Source organism: Pistacia vera, unplaced genomic scaffold, assembly GCF_008641045.1.
Source record: "Pistacia vera cultivar Batoury unplaced genomic scaffold, PisVer_v2 Contig556, whole genome shotgun sequence".
NCBI lineage: Eukaryota > Viridiplantae > Streptophyta > Magnoliopsida > Sapindales > Anacardiaceae > Pistacia > Pistacia vera.
Genome location: NW_022196397.1, coordinates 32320 through 48109, shown reverse-complemented (window position 1 = coordinate 48109; position 15790 = coordinate 32320). Strand labels below are relative to the sequence as shown.

The window sequence follows — 15790 nt, the reverse complement described above, 5'->3', positions numbered from 1 at the left end:
AAAATGTAGATTGAAAGCATGAAAGATTGGATTAATAGGATTCAAAAATTTCAAACAAAGTTTGAGAAACATTACACCTTCTCCTTTGCTTACGAGCCAAGACTCAAAGAGATGAGTTCTCCACACTTTAACACCACCTTGAGAGAGTAAGAGAGTGGCCTAACCCTAAGAGAGAGATATTGATTTCCTTTTGTGTGAACAAAGTGAATGAATCCCCTAAAATGCAACTATTTGCATTTATATATACATGGGCCATTTTGCAATTAATTGTTTTTCATTTCTATGCCCCAATAAAATCTTATTTTAAAAAGAGCCCAAGTATTTATTAATTTACCCTTTGAATAATCAATATTATTCAAAGGCCCATGTAAACTAAACTAATTTACTTTAACAACACATAAGTTTACCCTTTTGCCCTTTAACTATTAAAATGTTATTTTTGTTCATTTCATTTATCTTAACGCTTTAAGATATAATAATTAAATACAATTAATTATTGCTTGACCAATTTAACCCTTAAAATGTTACAAAATTTTCTATGTAACTATTACCATAAAAATCCCGTCATTACCCTTGGAAGATGCTAGCCCTCTTCGGATAATCATTTCTCTCTCTTATCCTTCCTAACTTCTCAAGGCTATTGGTGTGACTATATAGGTCCACCGTGGATTAGCCGTGAGCCAGTTCTGGATGAATTCGAAAACCTGTCTGAAGGCCCAATGACTATGGTAAACATCTAGCAATGTGCCATATTCCCTAAACCACGATGAAGAAATACTTCATCGAACCCATTTCAGATCATATGTGCCATGCAGGTAAAGTCTCTCCATTGATATATCCTGATCGAGCACGGATTCATGGAACGTCAAAATCCTAAACTCGATCTTCTACCGAATCGTCGATCAATGTATTCGGAACTTGTCATCACGAACTTGCTTTCGTATGACTAATAATAGACTATGGCCAGAGATTCTGATTTTTGACATTTATCGACGTTCGACTAGGAACTCGAATCCGGACGGAGTCAATGGTACTCCTGATCCTATATTTGCGAGTCAATGGATCCCTTCCTGACCATCGTTCGCTTCTGCGTGACCAAATAGGCTTTATCATACAAAACATGACTAGTCTTGTACTTATACACCGTATGAACCATACGCATCCGTATCAGATCTGACCACAATGTCTCAGGTCAAAGGACTACATCGTGCACTAATATAACCAAACGATAAATCATTGACTACATGCTTTTCCAAGTGATTTGTCGTTATTCGGTTACGTTCAAAAAATAGTTCACCAACCGCTAATCCATACCAATGCCCCAGTGACATGACTATCATCGTCATCCGTACTTATATCAACTCATGATATCTTTTGAAAGTATCTAGTATGCCTACTATGCAATATAGTTGCCCAAATTATATTGTTTCCATAGGGAACCCTTTTAATAATTCATTTATCGATTAAATGAATCATCTGGACAATTCATACACATACTTTATTTTAAATGCATGACTGAATAAAGGAAGAAATTTATATATATGAATTGAAGAACTCTTTCTTCTATTATTTATGATATATTGATACAAGACAAAATGCTTTGAAACCGACAACACAAATGATTTCTAGGGCATACACTAATATATACTAACAGGTCCCTACAAGATTGCCAAGGAAGTAGGGAAGGGTGCCTACTGACTCTAAACCCCCGAAGGCAAAGACATCAGCAACAGTTGGAATGCAGTCCATCTCAAACATCACTACTTTTAGTCTAACTCTTTCACTGACATTTCTGCTTTCTTGTTTCTGTTTTTAAAAGGATGAGTGGGCCTATCCACCTCCTTCACCAGCAGTCGGCCTCATGGCCCGAATTCAATAAAAGTACTATTCAACAATAGAACAGTTTACACCATCAATTGGCCCAGACCGATTTATTGATTTACACCTTCAAATGGCCCAGATCGATTTTTAGATTTACACCTTCAATCGGTCCAAACTGATTTATAGATTTACATCTTCAATCGGCGTAGACCGATTTTTAGATCCACACCTTTAATCGGCTCAGACTGATTCATTGATTTACACCTTCAATCGGCCCAGACCGATTTTTAGATCCACACCTTCAATCGACCCAGACCGATTTATAGATTTACACCTTCAATTGGTCCAGACTGATTAATAAGTTTGCACTTTCAATCGGCCTAAACCGATTTATAGATTTACACCTTCAGTCGGCCCAGACAGATTGAAGGACTTACACCTCCAATCAACGAGTCATCGACCTAACTCACTAGACGGTCCAGACCGACCTAGCAACCCAACGGCTTGCACATTTGACCGATCATACAGACACACCGTCATAACACTGGCGACTCAGCCACTTGGCCTCATCAAAATCACAGCACAAGTAGTCGGTTCAACCCCTAGTACATCTACAAACAATCAAGCAACCAAATCATCCATCCACAAGGAGAGCAGCAAAACAAAAACACAAGTAGAAACACAAAAGCCACTAACAGCTAAGTATAAGATAGAAGAGCCTTAAGCAGCTAAGTATCAAGTACAAAAAGAAGGCACACATGCCATGGAAGGGCATCGTAGGCCCCAAAATACATGAGTAAAAATAAACCTAAGGGGCATCATGGCCCACATCATCAGTGCGAGTTGTCTCACCCATCTTTGACTCGATCACCCTATCACTAACCCCAGCGCTTGCCCCCGCAGCCTAGTCACCTACGTCCTTTGTGATCAATTGTCCCGGTTGGCTAGCAAGGTCGAATATCTAATCATCAACCCGCTCCTCCGCGTGACCAATAGCCTCATCTACCTCTATCTCCCGCATAAGCTGGATGTCCTCATCCAGGTTCTAATATTAGGTGTTCCTGAGTTTGTACTCCAGCATCAGCTCTCCCCGCGCCTTGATGATGGTGTCATCGCCGATATTGAGGCACTACTCCCTCAGGGACTCGACCTCTGCATTCTTCTCAGCCAGCTCTCTCTTCAGTCGATCCAGCTCGGCCTCGACCTCCCTCAAACGTTGTTGGCCCTCTCGCTCGACTTTTAAGGTTGTTGCCTCTCTCTATCGCAGATTGGCATTGGATTTGGATACATCCCGTATCCTCTTCTCCTACGACACGATCGACTTCCTCAAGTGTAGGCTGCTGGTAAATGCTTGCATGACAAAACAACTAGATCAGTATATAACCACAATAAAAACACTAAGGTAAAAATTCGGCTCATACCTGGAAAGCGCGGGAAACCCCTCAGTCTGCGGTCGCGACCACACCCATCTGGTTCAGACAGCTCTCGTCCGCCGGGAAAAGGAATGAGTTGGCCAACTGGCTCATGAAAGCCGCATCTGAATAGGTCGATGCGGAAGCTGGGATGCTAAAAGTAAGCATCTCAGTTCATCCAAGACCACAGTCTTGGATGACCCAGCTCCAGTTGCAGGTTGACGACTAGGTGGAGTCGCCACACATCCTCCACCTCATCTCCTCTCTGGCCGAGGAGTCCCTCTTCCGCTTCTCACAACGTCTCGCGATAGACTCATTCGCGCTTGGGATGGTCAGCTTCTTTATTATCTTCTCTGCAATCACAAACTCTTCAACAGTTAGTGCGTTCAGCCTCGACTTACCATACAAAATATGATAACAATAGTGAGTTAGCAGCACACTCCAGGTTTACTTCAGTGAAGGGAAGGGATACCTCGTTAAATCGCACCCATTCCAGCCCAAAGATGACTCATCCTAAGGTTAGCTTCCTCCAACACGACCTGCCAATCTCTCTAAGCTTTTAGAATGGCGAGAATCTTCTGTGTCTGCACGTCCAAGTCGTCCCCACTCTGTTTGGCTCGGTTGAATTCAAGATCTGTAAAGAAGAAATACAATAAGATTTTAGTAATCAAAATCCAAGGTAAAGACAAAGTTTCTCACCAGTCGCTCGCCAAGTGTACGGAATCTCGCCTTGGCTTCTCTCCCTGAAGACCGCCTCACCCCTCATAAAAAGTACCATCCCTTCCAATTCTTGTCACTCGACCAGAGGTCGGTCACGAGGTGAGCTCGATCATGCCTAAGGTTGATCAGGTATCGACCTTTGTCCTTGTCATTTTCCTTTAGAAAATACGAATACAACAACTTGTGCAGCCTAAACATCACTTGGTTCCGCACACAAAGGTCTTCTAGAGCCATCAATAAGCATAATCTGGGTCGACACGATCATGAAATGGTTCAAGACCTCCCAGACAAGGCGAGGGATGGGAAACCTCAGCCCGTCGTTAAACCATTTCTCATAGGCACTTACCCAGTCTTTCGCCTCCCAATCGACCAGCTTGTACGACCGCGGTGCCCTGATCTCGACAGACTCCAAAATGTGATACATTATCCGGATTCGCCACACATCATTGTCTTTCAATAAGGGCGGGTAATCCTAGCTCAATATCCCACTACCTGGCCGACTCAGCTTGGCTCGTCCTCAAAGCCACTGTTGGTGTAGGGTGAACTCTCAGAATCACCAACTCTATCGGAGTCTTCCCCACTCCTCCCTTGCCTCTCCGACTCATCATCACTCGGAGTGGCGCCACTCGGTCTAGGGGAAGTCACGTTTACCCCAGTCGGTATACCGATCGGAACGCCCCCACTTTCGGGCATCATCACCATGGTGGGAGCATTCTCATACTCATCTCTGACCACTTCCTCAGCCCCATTCGAACCGCTCGACCCTGACCTTAACATCGAGCACTCTATCCACTCACCCTGGGCAACCGACCTCTCCCAATTCAGAGCCCAACTCTGTTCTGAAGCCTTAGTCGTCTTGAGCCACCAACCGACCGATCCTTAAACACCAAACTACTCCAACTCCTATGTGACCTTTGGCTCGGTCCGGACGACCGAATACCAACCTAGCTCAAACTTCTGACCACTCGGTCTAGAAGACCGATCGACCTAAAAAGGCAATACCAAAAATTCCCCTAACCGAACACCGCACTCGACTCTGTCAGGCAGACCGAGACGAGCTGAGTGAGAAACCTGTATAAGTTGGTTTCATCTTCTACTCTCCCCAAACCCAGAATCCACGATCGCCGACAAAATTTTTTTTACCTTCTCTGTTCGACCCAAAATTCAAACCCTTTCAAAAATAAAGCACAACACCTCCCCAAAATTTTCCAAATCCTTTCAAAAACTAACCAAATCCCACTCAAAACCCTCCAGGAACCCTACACAAACAAAGAAAAGAAAAGAAAAAAAAAAAAAACGGTGCAAAAAGCTAGTGTTTACCATGAAGATGGCCTGAATCTGCGAAAGAAAAACCACTGCCGTTGAGAAAAACTCGAACAGAAGAAGAAAATGTGAAGAAAGAAGAGATAGGACGTGAAATGAAGATGTACAGTCGTCCCCTCGGTTTTATGGATGAAGCCTGACAAAAAGAGACACGTGGCAGCCTCTTATTGGTTATGGGACAGAGCGACCCTTCATTTTCCAGCCCAAATGAAGGAAAAATCTCCACCGCATACATGGAGCGAATCCGCGTACGCTTAGAAATCGTGATCCCAAGCACGTGCCACGCTTAATCATGCGGCCGACCCAACCGAGCTGGCGTGTTCAAGCATACCAATTGTTCGCGATCGAGCCAACGCATTCTAGCAATTCATCCATTCAGGATGCCCTCCTGACCAAGCGGCGAGACTGGAACCGTTAACCCCGCCTTTGGGCCCCATGACAAGCATCACCAATAGTTAGAGCACCAAGCTACTCGATCATCATGGACGGACGAACCAGTCATGACTGGGAAGTGAGCACACATACACCCATTCGCTTGGATTCAACCAATTAGCCTAAGGCACCACCACCAAGTTGAGCCTGGCATATTTTGCTCAGCGAGAAGGCGAGCACACCTTCAAAGGATGGCTCGCGCATCCACTTACTCAACTCGTTACACCGACTGAAGACATCTTCATGAGACATCCCACGCATCCACTTGCTCAGTCCATTACACTGACTGAAGACACCTTCATGAGACAGCTCATGCACCCACTCGCTCTGTCCGTTACACCGAGTGAAAACACCTTCATGAGACTGGTCGCACACCCACTCCTCGGCTCGATACATGGACTAATGACACCTTCATGGGACAACCCACACGCCCGACCATTTGTCTCAATACATTGAGTGAAAACACATTCAAGGGAGGTTTCACTTACTCTCCCACTCGAGAAGACATACCGAGTGAGGATATGTCGAGTAGATTCTTCATGCTCCCCTTTGACCCGACATACCACGCGATTCCAATAAGATCAGCTCCATTCCCCCACTCAGTCAGATGCACCGAGTGCGTTTGTGACTATGCTTCACCTTCATCCACCCGGTATGGCGTACTGAACGATGCACCGACAACAAAAGCTATGCTACTCGTTCTCAGGAACAGAGAAGCAACACGTTTACAAGTTCAGCTAGTCGATCACAAAGGTCAACTAGATACACCTCCACGCAATGCCTACTCTCTAAGCTAAGCACTCCTTAACTCAGAGAATGGGGGGCAAACTGTTAGGGCAAAAAAATGTCCTCGACTCAAATAGGTCCAAGAACGAAGACACCTTCAACAAAGCTAGAAGCTCAGGCCCAATTCCAATACGGCTCATAATAGAGTTCTGCAGATGAGGCCCATTCAGTATGCTTTCCCAGTTTCTCACCATCTGGACCCAGACCTTCTAATCCTAGGACACCTTCTGGACTTACGATCAACTTGGAGCCCACAATCGCGTACGAACTATAGTACTACTTAAACTTTACTAAAGAAGTCAATCACTATCTTGATTCATCTAAGGCCCGTATCCTAGGCACGCTGGGACTCCCTTTCCTATTGAGATAAGGGAGCCAAAGGCTCTACTCTTTCAAAAAACCACAGTTGCAAGGACTCCCAGTCCCACCAGGATTTGAAGACCCTGCAGTCACTATTTAAGCAGAGGTTAGCTCTCTCACAGAAATGAGACATTACACCTTCAGACCCTGGATTTCCCACTCTTGAGAACTTCGCATTACAGATGTAGTCACAATTTTCAACTAGACTTCCGGTAACATTTCATCTCTCTAACCCTCACTAAACTAGCCTTACCCAGCCTTGCTGACTTGAGCGTCGGAGTGCTTACGGTAAACACCACCCCTTCACGCTTGTTTTTTTACGTGTGCAGGTGCAGCAGATCGTTAGTAGTCTCAATCTCATGGGATCAGTCTCTCTTTCCGTAAAAGTAGATTTTTACATCTACAAGTGGTTCATTAGATTACTATATTGTCTTTTATTTTTTACTTTATGATTTGTTTGGCTTGAAAATATTCCTCCGACTTCGCATATTATGTCCTTGGTAACCAGAGGTTCGGTAATGGATGCTCTTAAAAAAGAAACCAGTATCCTTCTTTTGATATTAAAAAAAATAAACAGAGTATAGTATTTAAATAGGTACTGATTTTAGAAGCATTGACTAGCAGGAAAAGGTTGTTGAGCAGTCTTGTTCTTCCAACTCCCAAGATCTACTTCAAACCGAAGCCTTTTTATAAATTAATTAATAAAATTCTATAGATAATTACAAATAACCTAGCCATTATTTATTTTCTTTAGATTAACGAAACTTCTCCTAATAAAAATTTAAGTACTTGTTGAAAATTCCTTCTTTCACCATCTTCAAAATTAACCATTTGACAAGAAATTTTGTCGTTAACAGGTTTTCAAAAATAGTTAAAACTCTTGAGAGTTATCGATCTCTTAAATACATATGAAATTAACTTCTTTTTTGTTACTAAAAACACTTTTTTATTCGTTTCAACAAAATGTTATAAAATAAGTGTCTTTTTTTCTCTATACAATTTTGAAGCAATATTTAGAAGTATCAAGAACCAAAATCTCTACAATGTTGAAGATATTGATGGTGTTCATATAAATCCTCTTAAATAAATAAAAAATTGAGATAATTATCTCTTTTTTAAACTTAAAAAAATCCATGATTCAAGGTAGAAAGATTAGGTGGGAAAACACCAGTTAAGAAACCAACCTTGTTATTCTTATATAATTAATTTTGTTACCAAAGAATATTAGTTATATGGTAATAAAGTTTAATTAATTAATATGATGGTGATGCGTCCAAGCCACCCAATTCAAATTCAACTCACCTTTATATAAACTGGTTGACTCATTAGGGGCATTGGCATGTCAATATCAGATTTTGTCACTTTAACTTCCCTTTAATCACGCTCATTTTTTAGAAATTTATTCACAATAATTAAGCCGACAATTGTTGCATTTAGACAAATATAGAGGAGAAACTGGAGTTTCATTACTCAGATTTCCTTTTTCTTTTTTTCTTTGATTTTTTTTTAAAAGGGAAATATCAATTTACTATTCTCTTTTTATGAAATTAACAAGTTTGTGACAATTATTTGAATATCAAAGTATTAACTATGGGGTAAAGTGATATTTTTACTCAATAGACATAATGAATTTTTAAGAATGTCAAAAAAAAAAAAAAAAAAAAAAAAAGGATATTTTTGTTATTTTTGAAACGTTGGAGGTAAAACTATAATTACCACAAATCAGTCATCACATACCTATCTTTCACCAAAGACCCCGTTTATAAAATGATTCCATGATTAGGGAGCCTCGTCTTATTTAATACTAAAGATGATATTAAACTAGAAATATTTGACATTAAAAAAGATTATTCAATAGGTAATATAAATTGTAAGAACAATAACATAAAATTTTCGACACTTTATATAAAAGTGCACAAATTAAGATTAAAATTTGCTCTTGAATGAATTTTTACTTATATAAACCTAAATTTTATGATTGATAATTAATAAAAAAGAATTATGAGTTAAAATACATACAAAATATACATTTCAAAACTTATTATTAATCATACATATAATATGGATGTTGATAGAGTATAGTAGTAAACCTCCAGAGGTTGGCCAAGTAATCAAGAAGGTTTGCTTCATTTGTTGATTTTCTGAGTTCAAACTAACTTAGGGTCACCTATTACATTTATGGCTTATTTGAAATATTTGATTTTTAGGGTGTTCAATAAGGATTAATTGAGGTATACGCAAACTGGCTCACACGCCTCGGTTATTAAAAAAAAAAGAAATAGTATAGCTGTACTTTAATTGTAACTAACTACAAGTCTACAACTTTCATTAATAAGATTTTTATAATAATATAACCATTTTCTCCAAGTAGGATGTTTGATGTTTTTAGTGTAAACATATAAAAAAAAAAAATGGGTATATAATAATTGATAACATAATAAAATATGAGAATAACTCTTTGTTTTGTATGAAAAATAAATAAATTCTGAGAATACCCTTTTAAATTAATTAAATTTAATATAGTAATTACATCTTTTAAATGTTCTTAAAAGGGTATTACTTGATTTTTTTTTTTTTTAAAAAAAAAAAGAAATAACAAAGGAGAGGAAATAACTTTATATTTGAACTATCTGGTGACTGAGTGGTTCAATAGAAATTTTTGGATATATTACTCAAGAAGTCTTTAGTTTGAGTCTCTCCTCGATTGTTAATAGGGATAACCATTAAAACTCTTATCCAACTGGTAGTTTCAAGGTTCTGGGCGATTAGTTTAGATGACATAAGTTGGTTTGGACACTTTCGGTTAAAAAAAACAAAATTATATTATAGAAACTTAATTAGAGGTCACATTGATATAAGGTCTTGATTGGAGTTCTTGATTAGATATATATTGTCAAAAAGTGAAGTGCTTAGAAATCATATTAAAATATAAGTAGAGTAAGATGTTTACCTTGGATAACTTTTCTTATCAAACTCAATACCTACTTTTTCTTCTTTCAAACTACCATTATTAATTAATTATGAAGTACCTTACTAATCATCACTTAATTATGAGGTAATTTTATGTTGAGTAGTGCTACATTGATAACCTTTTTTTACAAACTTTCTTTCATAATCACGATGTGACAGCTTATAATTGATCAGTCACAATTTATCAAGTGAGACCTAAGTGAAACTCATTACAAGTTGACTAATTACGAACTGTTACGTCGCATCGAGATTGTGAAAAGAGGTTGTGAGTGTAGCATTTTCCCTTTAGGCTTTAGTAATTTCAAGAGTTAGTTATTAGTTAAAAAAATCGTTGAGTACAAGTACTTGAGATTCAATGATCTCTCATGGGAAGGATAAATTAACCTCTTAATTACATTATATTATGAATTTAAGATATAATGAAGTAACAATTTTGTAAAATATACCCACAATACAACTTATATGTAAAAGATTTTATGTCATTTTTATTTATCAATTATCATGAACAAAATAACTTAGGTGCCATTTATATTTTTAAAAAAAAAAAATTTTAAAAAATCATTTAAAAAGGAAAGATAATTAGATTTAGTGTGTATAGTTGGGAGTATATTGATAGCCCTTTATTCTTTTTCAGAACATGATTTTGAAAATTACAACAATGGAAGTATTTAGTATGATATTTCTAATTGAAGAGAAAATAATGATTCTATCCAAATTTGAAGTTAAAATAAATAAATCATGATCCATGCTTTTTCAATGTACAAAAAAAAAAAAAAAAAAAAAAAAAAAAAATTAAATTAAATAAGAAGTACATATTTCAACATATTACAAAATGTACAACAAAAGTATAGTTCAAGTACCAAATATATACACAAAATAAAAAGTTTATTTATATATAATTTTCGAGTACAACCTTAAAATTTTTAATACACGGATCAAAGGTTAGAGACTTACCATTGACTTTTATTTTTACATTTGCAAGTCAATAGCAAAAAGTTAATAGTTTATGTGAAATTTATATTAAGAAAAAAAAAGGGTGAAAAGTTTGCATGTTATGTGTTTGTAAATGTTGAAGTTGCTTTAAACCAAAGGAAACAAAAGTGTATAGATTGAGTCGAAAGAATTAATAACATCAAATTTTTAGAAAGTCCAAAAAAAAAAAAAAAAAAAAAAAAATTCTTATTTGTTATTATTTGTTTTGCTCTCAAAGTTTAAGTAAGTGAACATAGCGATGGGGTGTTGTACTAATCACCTATAAGGATTAGTCGAGGTGTACGTAAGCTGGTCCAGATAAGGAGGGGATTCAAAATTCTTATTTAATAAAACAAATAATAACAAAATTTGAAATATCTTATTTAAAAGTGAAAATTATAAACAAATATTATTCTATCTTCAAACTTATTGATTAATTAATGTTTAACCTTAAATAAACCTGAAGCTTTTTAATAATTCAATAGAGTTAAAGTTTTGTATCATAAGAGATCATAGTTATAATATATTAATGTATTTTTTCTTGTAAACAAAGTACATTAAAATATGCAAAAAAAATTATTTATTTTAATGGTCTAAGCAACCCTTAATTAATACGATATATAGGTACCACCAAAGCCATTAATTAAATATATATACACTTACTAATTTATGTAAAAAAAAAGCTTGTGAAAATAACATTAATAAATAAATCATTTTAAGTGGAAAAAGAAAAGGCAAAAAAAGATGTAATAAATAAAGCAGAGTCGGGGAGACAGAAGACAGTGTATCATTTTCTTAGCAGACCACAAGTGTCGGTGGTGTGAGGAGAGACCTTACACTCAAACAAGTTGATCTCTCTTTGTCTCTCTCTCTCTCTCTCTCTCTCTGCCCCTTCTTTTATTATCCTATATGCTTTAAAGTTTCAAGCTTTAACCACTTCACTTCAAATCACTCCTTCCTCTTTATAACTCTTTCATTATCCTCTCCACAATTAGAACCACCAAGCTTTTTCCAAGATGGGTGTTGATTTGAGGCAAGTGGTGGCTGCTGTCTTGACTCTCACCATGTTTGTTATGCTTGGTAACATGATTAAAAGAGACCACTTTGATTCCGTCACTGTAAGTTTTGCCTCTTTTTTTGATCTACTTTGCATTTGAAAATTCCCCATTTCTAACTTTTGTTTGTTTATGTTTAAATTTTTAGTTTTTTGCTTGTTTGATCCGTTTTATGGCTTTGTGCTTGTGGGATTTTTTTTCTTCTTCATGGATTTGTTCACTTGTTGCCTTAACTTTATGTTGGGCTGTGTTGGAAATGGAGAGAAATTGTAACGAAATATTAAAACTTGACACTGAATAAGTATTGTGAAAATTTGAAGATATCTTATTTCCTTTTTTTTTTTTTTTTTTTTTTTTTTGGGAAAAAAAGGAAAAGCTTCCAGGTGAAATACAGGATGTTGCAAAGGTTGCGGAGCAGGGTCTTTATACAATTGCTAATATGGGCAAAGGGCCTTGGTTGGAGGATGGCCAAGAACTAAAACCTTGTTGGTCTAAGTCAAATTATGGTTAATTAACTTTTAACTCTTTAAAACTTGTACAAAATTTTAAGGATTATTGTATATCTGCTTAGATTTATACACACATGCTGACATACATGCTTGTATACATATTTCTCTGGAAGATGCATCTCTTTGATTGATTTGTTTTGTGTTTGATAGATGAGCTGTCGCGGTCGAAAGGATATGTTACATTCTCATTGACTAATGGACCTGAATACCATGTCTCACAGGTATCCTTAATAGCCGTTTGAGTTTTACTTGTTATTCCTTCTGTATTTATGTTCGTACAACTGAAATGAGAGTATCTTCAAAGCAGGAGTATATCTGGTTTCAAATGAATTAGTAAGCTAACTGGTCTTTTTTCTTGGTTTTCCAATGATGGGAATATGAATAGTAATAATAATTTTGGATCCTTTAGGGTTGTACAACTGAACATTCTACCATACTTTGGTATAGGGCTAAAGCTGAAAAACTTTTGTTCCGTATTGTACTTTGAACACTTGGTGCATTATACTTGTGAATACTTGTTATTATCAGTTCTAATAATGTATTGGCTCCTTCTCATTCAGTCATAACCTGTTTTCGCTCACCTTCTTCCGTGGTGACTGTAGAAAGTAGTAATGAAAATATAGTCATTGTGAGGCAGTTTCCTCTCTACTACTTTCCTGTTTATTGACCTCCAGTTTTAGATATGTCTCAATAATTATACATGAAGAGATGAAGGTACATTTTGCTTTTAAAGTTGTTGTCAGGTTCGACATTGTTGTCATCTTTTGAGCATGTCTCTGTTGTGTCAACTACATTAATTTCTTTTGACTAGTTACATGTGTTTGTTTTCTTATGTTATACATGTATATATTTTTTTAATCAAGGTTAGAGAAACGAATAAAGATTATTTCTTTTGTTTTTGCTCAATTTTTGATATCCATTTGTGGTGATTACATTTTTCAGATTGCTGATGCTGTGGTTGTAGCAAGTGTTCTGCAAGCAACGCTTGTTGTCCCTGACATTAGAGGAAGCAAACCAGGTGATGAGAGGTTAGTGCTCATGGTGACTCTTTTAGACATCACTATATTCCCTGACAAGTATATTTTCTGCTACTTCTGCTGCCATATTATTTATTATCACTGTTACCATCATCAAATAAAATTTATTGGTTGGCTTTGAATGAGCAATAAAATGAACTTTCTGCTACCTGAAAGGAATCTCTGTTTTCTTCATTGTTTCATTTTTTATGCGTTCATTCTTTATTTTTTGGTTTTTGTTTTTGGGGCTTTTTTGACCCTTGTATGTATAGGTATACTGTGCACAACTTGTTCGCTTCTATGTATTACTTTCTTCAATTTATATAAGTTTTCTTGAGTTTCTTATTTATAAAAAATATATCTCACTAACCTAAGCATGTTAACTTGTTTCTGCCCTGGCAACTTGTAGCTGACTGAGCTAACTCCTCTTATTTAGTCGGCAAGATCACATTTTTTTATCTAGCTTTGGAAATAGTTGCATCATGAATAACTGGAACACATGTAAAGCATTAATTTTAAGTTCATCTCTATTCATGCAGAATTGTAATGCTTGGCTGAGAAGTAGTGCGTTGACCATAACAAAATTAGTTTGTGGGTACTAATAGAATTTGAATTTTACAGGAAATTTGAAGATATTTACGATGTTGAGAAGTTCATAAGAAGCCTGGATGGAGTGGTCAGAGTAGCAAAAAAACTGCCTGATAAGATATCAATCCGGAATCTTGCGGTTGTGAAGGTTCCTAATCGGGTCACAGACGACCATGTCATAGAAAATATTCACCCAATCTTTAAAGCAAAAGGCAACATAAGGCTGGCAACTTACTTTCCTTCGGTAAATATGAGAAAGGCGACAGAGAAAAGTAATACTGATTCAATTGCATGCTTGGCAATGTTTGGAAGTTTAAAGTTGCAACCTGAGGTTAATGAAGTTGTTGACTCTATGGTTGAACGACTAAGAGCTTTGAGTCGAAAGTCAGATGGTCGGTTCGTAGCAGTGGACTTGAGGGTTGATCTACTGGACAACAAGGGTTGTCATGAAAGCAGCCCTGCTGGGAGAAAAAGTTGTTACAGTGCACACGAGATTGCTATATTTTTGAGGAAGATAGGATATGACAAGGATACTACCATTTACTTAACTCAGTCAAGATGGGATAGCAGCCTTACGGTGTTGAAAGATATCTTCCCTAAAATGTATACAAAGGTAAGGCTTTTTCCTTCATTCTCTAGATTACACTTCAAATTAAGTTGTTCCTTGTTCCAATTTAGGAAAGCTGTCCAATGTTATCTGTGAAAATGAGTCCCTACAACTTTCTTTTTACCCTGACTTTTGTCTTTGAATCCTTCAAAAATTTTCTATCATTTTGAAATCCTCTTTTCGTCCGGATACAATTACAGGAAAGCATAATGCCTGCAGATAAGAAGGATAAGTTCCTAGAAACAGAAGATTCAGAATATGAAAAGGTTATTGACTTCTACATATGCTCTGAAAGTGATGTTTTTGTTCCAGCCATCTCTGGCCTGTTTTATGCCAATGTAGCTGGAAAAAGAATAGCCTCTGGTAAGACTCAAATCCTTGTGCCAGCGGATATTTCTGGTTCCTCTGCTCCTGCTACTGATTTCATCTCCCCTTATGTCATGAAGAAGAACCACCTCGCCCATTCATGTTTTTGTTAAAGCAACCTAAAAAGAGTTAGTTTTCACAACGGTTGTACTCGATCATACCTGTCAAGCTTTTCAAGTAAGCTGATGGACTTGGCCATTATATTGTTCATATTTCATTTAGGTCTGAAACTGAAAGTATCTCAAACGTAAGTTTTGTTGTTAAGATGATTCTTCAAAATCTTCTTCAATCATAAAAGTTTTCATGTTCTTATGGTCAAAGCATTGTTTGATGTGTTGCAGAACTTTTATCTTATATTTCTTCATTGTAACATACATATGTATCAGACAATTTAGTACTCTAAATTGTTTAGTGAAAAATTGGTCAGCAATGTATTCGTTTCTTACTATGGTACCGGTAAAGTAATGGTATCGTGATACCTTTTTTTCAAGTTTACATGTTAGTAGTGTGATGTTTTATGTTATAAAATAATTATAATACATTGCTTCTAAACAGAGAAAATATTGATTGATTCTTAGATGAGAAATATTGGTGTTTGCAGAGTAATGTAACTGTCATTGCTCCCAAATGGAAGTCATGTAGGGAAGCAGAAATTTATTTTGTAAAGCTATATAATTATTCTAAAATATTTTGAGTGTTTTTGAAAAGCAGAAATTGAGAAGCCACACATTTTCAGGGATGAAAGCTAAATGTATTTGTAAGTGTATTGAAGCTGTTAGAATCAAGTTTTAATTTTATTCTTTGTTAAGTTTCTTACTCCAATGTAACCTTTATAATTTTTTTTTTTTTGTTT

General features: G+C 36.6%; 1 protein-coding gene across 1 annotated transcript; it reads left to right on the top strand.

Moving 5' to 3' along the window:
- Window positions 1-11668: 11668 nt before the first annotated feature.
- Window positions 11669-15427, top strand: LOC116108177 (protein MANNAN SYNTHESIS-RELATED 2-like). Its single transcript, XM_031394448.1, has 6 exons — window positions 11669-11914; window positions 12222-12357; window positions 12511-12581; window positions 13303-13388; window positions 13998-14577; window positions 14772-15427. The coding sequence occupies exons 1-6, from the start codon at window positions 11813-11815 to the stop codon at window positions 15048-15050; spliced, it is 1254 nt and encodes a 417-aa protein (XP_031250308.1). The 5' UTR covers window positions 11669-11812; the 3' UTR covers window positions 15051-15427.
- The last annotated feature ends 363 nt before the right edge of the window (window positions 15428-15790 follow it).